General features: G+C 61.8%; 1 protein-coding gene across 5 annotated transcripts in view; it reads left to right on the top strand.

Annotated features, from left to right (window-relative positions):
* Window positions 1-3,151, top strand: part of TLE2 (TLE family member 2, transcriptional corepressor) — a 21,156-nt gene that overhangs the window by 16,484 nt on the left and 1,521 nt on the right. For 3 of the 5 annotated variants that reach the window (XM_029915887.1, XM_029915886.1, XM_029915885.1), the window contains exons 14-17: window positions 115-362; window positions 453-600; window positions 2,017-2,167; window positions 2,988-3,064. In XM_029915887.1, coding sequence (XP_029771747.1) covers window positions 115-362; window positions 453-600; window positions 2,017-2,167; window positions 2,988-3,064 — 624 coding nt within the window. Of the gene's footprint in view, window positions 1-114; window positions 363-452; window positions 601-741; window positions 780-2,016; window positions 2,168-2,987; window positions 3,065-3,151 lie in introns of all 5 variants that reach the window. The other 2 variants (XM_029915890.1, XM_029915889.1) reach the window with 2 other exon arrangements.

Genomic DNA, 3,151 nt, shown 5'->3' with positions numbered 1-3,151 from the left:
GGGGGCGGGGCTCGCCGGCTCCGGAGTACGGCCCCGTGCGCTTGGGGGCGCTCTCAGGGGAGGCCGCGTGGAGAGGGCCCGCAGACCCCTCCGCAGCTTCTCTCCCGTCCCCAGAACCGGGACAACTACATCCGCTCCTGCAAGCTGCTGCCCGACGGCCGGAGTCTGATCGTGGGCGGGGAGGCCAGCACCTTGTCCATCTGGGACCTGGCAGCGCCCACCCCGCGCATCAAGGCCGAGCTGACCTCCTCGGCGCCGGCCTGCTACGCCCTGGCCGTCAGCCCCGACGCCAAGGTCTGCTTTTCCTGCTGCAGCGACGGCAACATCGTGGTCTGGGACCTGCAGAACCAGACCATGGTCAGGTGAGTGGCGCCCCCGCGCCCCTCCTTCGGCAGCTGGGACAGAACCAGCCCCGCGACTCAGGCCTGACGCCTAGGCCCTTCTCCCTGCAGGCAGTTCCAGGGCCACACCGACGGTGCCAGCTGCATCGACATCTCCGACTACGGCACTCGGCTCTGGACCGGGGGTCTGGACAACACGGTGCGCTGCTGGGACCTGCGGGAGGGTCGCCAGCTGCAGCAGCACGATTTCTGCTCTCAGGTGCCGCGCTGGGTTTGCTGGGAGGGCAGTAGAAGCTTCAGGAATCCGGAGCCCCTTCCTCTCCCCATGAGACACTCGCTTTTAGAAGCTGAGTACGATCAATGATCTGCTATCCATGTCCATCTTCTCACAAATCCGCAGGCCTCACCCCCGGGGAAACACAACGGTGCTGATTCAGAGTAAGCTCTGGGTCCACTGAGACCCTCAGATCACTTTCCCAGATGCTTTAGCCAAGTCACTCCCCCATTCATTCCTTCCTCTCCTCTAGTAGTCGGATTCTCCTCCCAGCCTTCAGTCTCTGGACCCTGCCAACAGCTCCTGACCACCCCCCCCCGTCTCACCACAGGGGAGCCACTGGTCCAGGCCGACAGGCAGAGGTTGACACAGGAGTTGGGCAGAGAGGTCCCCGGGGATCTGGCTAAAGGATGGAAGGAAAGGGCAGAACAGGATCTGGAGAGTCCTCAGGGCTGAGCAGAATCACCCAGATCCTCTCTCCCACTGCCTTGGGGGCGGGGCGTGAGTGCCTTGGCCTGACATTTAAGGCCTCTGTGCTCTAGTCTCACACACACACACACACACACACACACACACACACACACCCCATGCCCTCCCCTTACTGTCCCCGCTAGCTGACATGCTTCTTCCATTTCTCCAGTTGGTGAGCTCCTACTCATCCTTCAAAACCCATCTCCATTTTTGCCCTTTCCTTGAAGCCTGGAGGCAGTCGCTAACCCCCAAACTCTTTCTGTTCTACCTTCTCTTTAGCTTAGAAGTTTCTTTGATAAAGAACTTGATGAGGCGCAGGTGGTTATAGCTGTCCAGTCCCCTGTCCCGGAGACTTAGCTGGGTTGTTCTCTGGGGATCCCGTTTTTCGTGGGAGCCCGGTGCGGGCAGGAGAGCACACGTGAGGGGGTCCAGCCCTCCCTCTGCTTAAACGTGTGGTTCTTCCCACGGGCGGCCTGTCCGCAGGCCTCTGCCGGGGTCCGGATGGAGCCCTTTCAGTCCAAGCGAAAGGAGGTGCTCCAAGTGGGGAGCAGTCCCGAGCCGGGGGTCCAAAGGCCTCATCTTTCACGGATCTCTGACCTTGAGCGAGCCCCGGCCTCCAGCTTCCCTTCCGCCATCTGCTCGAGGCGGAGGCGACTGTCCCCGCCCGGCTTCACCCTCTGCCTCCTTCCCTGCCACCCAGAGCTGTTGTGCGTTCGGAGCAGATAATGGATGTGAGGCCCCAGGGTTCTGTGTAATTCTGATTAATATTAATGATCCGACATGCCGCTGCCTGCCGCGTTCCAGGCCCTGGGCCAGCTGCCTTTCCACGCAGGGCTGCCGGGGGAGAGCGGCGGGCCTCTCCCCTCCGCTCGGGCGTCCTCCAACCTCTGCAGGGGGGCTTGATGGCCCCTCTTCCCTCTGCACTCCCAGATCTTCTCTCTGGGCCACTGCCCCAACCAGGACTGGCTGGCCGTGGGCATGGAGAGCAGCAACGTGGAGGTTCTGCACGTGCGCAAGCCGGAGAAGTACCAGCTGCACCTTCACGAGAGCTGCGTGCTGGCCCTCAAGTTCGCCTCCTGCGGTGCGTCCTCGGGGAGGGCGGGGCGTGCACCCCACCCTCTGGGCAGCCCGCAGTGACACTCAGGATGCCCAGTGCAATCTGAATCTCTCTCTTTTTAATGTTTGTTTATTTTTGAGAGAGAGAGACACAGAGCACAAGCAGGGGAGGGACAGGGAGAGAGGGGGACACAGGGTCCGAAGCAGCTCCAGGCTCCCAGCTGTCAGCACAGAGCCCGACGCGGGGCTCGAACCCATCAACTGTGGGATCGTGGCTTGAGCCCAAGTCCGACGTGCAACCGACTGAGCCCCCAGGCAGGCGGCCCCTCAGTGGAATTTGAATCTTAACAAGTCGTTTGTTAGCGCCAGTTTTCCCCAGGTGCTGCACGGACACACTTACGCCAAAAAGCGACTGACTTGGTAATAAACCAAAATCGCCCCAATATTGGGTGAGATAGACTGACGCTAAAACAATTGCACGGGGTTGTAGCGCGGAGCGCACGGGACACACAGGCCCGGAAAGACGTTAAATCACGAATCCTCAGGGCACATCCCCATCGAGATGATGTGTGATTTATCTGAGATTCAGAGGTCCCTGCGCACCTTACGTTTTATCTGGCAACACTGTCCTGGGGGCTCCCCCTTCGTGAAGGCCACACCCCCCCACCTTGACGTCACCATCTGGAAAATGGGAAGGAGGAGGGGCCCCGTGTTCACTTTGTGAGCACAGAGGTGCCAGAAAGAAAGGGAGAGACCAGGCCTGCTCGATGCCCCCCTGCAGCCCACAGCCGGGGCGGGGGGCTCTCTGGTCCCCGCCTGGAACCTCCCTGCCCCCCCCCCCCCAGGGCGCTGGTTTGTCAGCACCGGCAAGGACAACCTGCTGAACGCCTGGAGGACGCCCTACGGAGCCAGCATTTTCCAGGTATCCAGCCGCCCCTGCAGGCCGGGCCCCGGGGGCGGGGCGGGTGGTTAAACCACGGACTCCGCCCCCCCCAGGCCTGCAAGTCAC

Source organism: Suricata suricatta, chromosome 12, assembly GCF_006229205.1.
Source record: "Suricata suricatta isolate VVHF042 chromosome 12, meerkat_22Aug2017_6uvM2_HiC, whole genome shotgun sequence".
Classification (NCBI taxonomy): domain Eukaryota; kingdom Metazoa; phylum Chordata; class Mammalia; order Carnivora; family Herpestidae; genus Suricata; species Suricata suricatta.
Note: the sequence above shows the minus strand (reverse complement) of the source record. Positions and strands in the feature narration are given on the sequence as shown.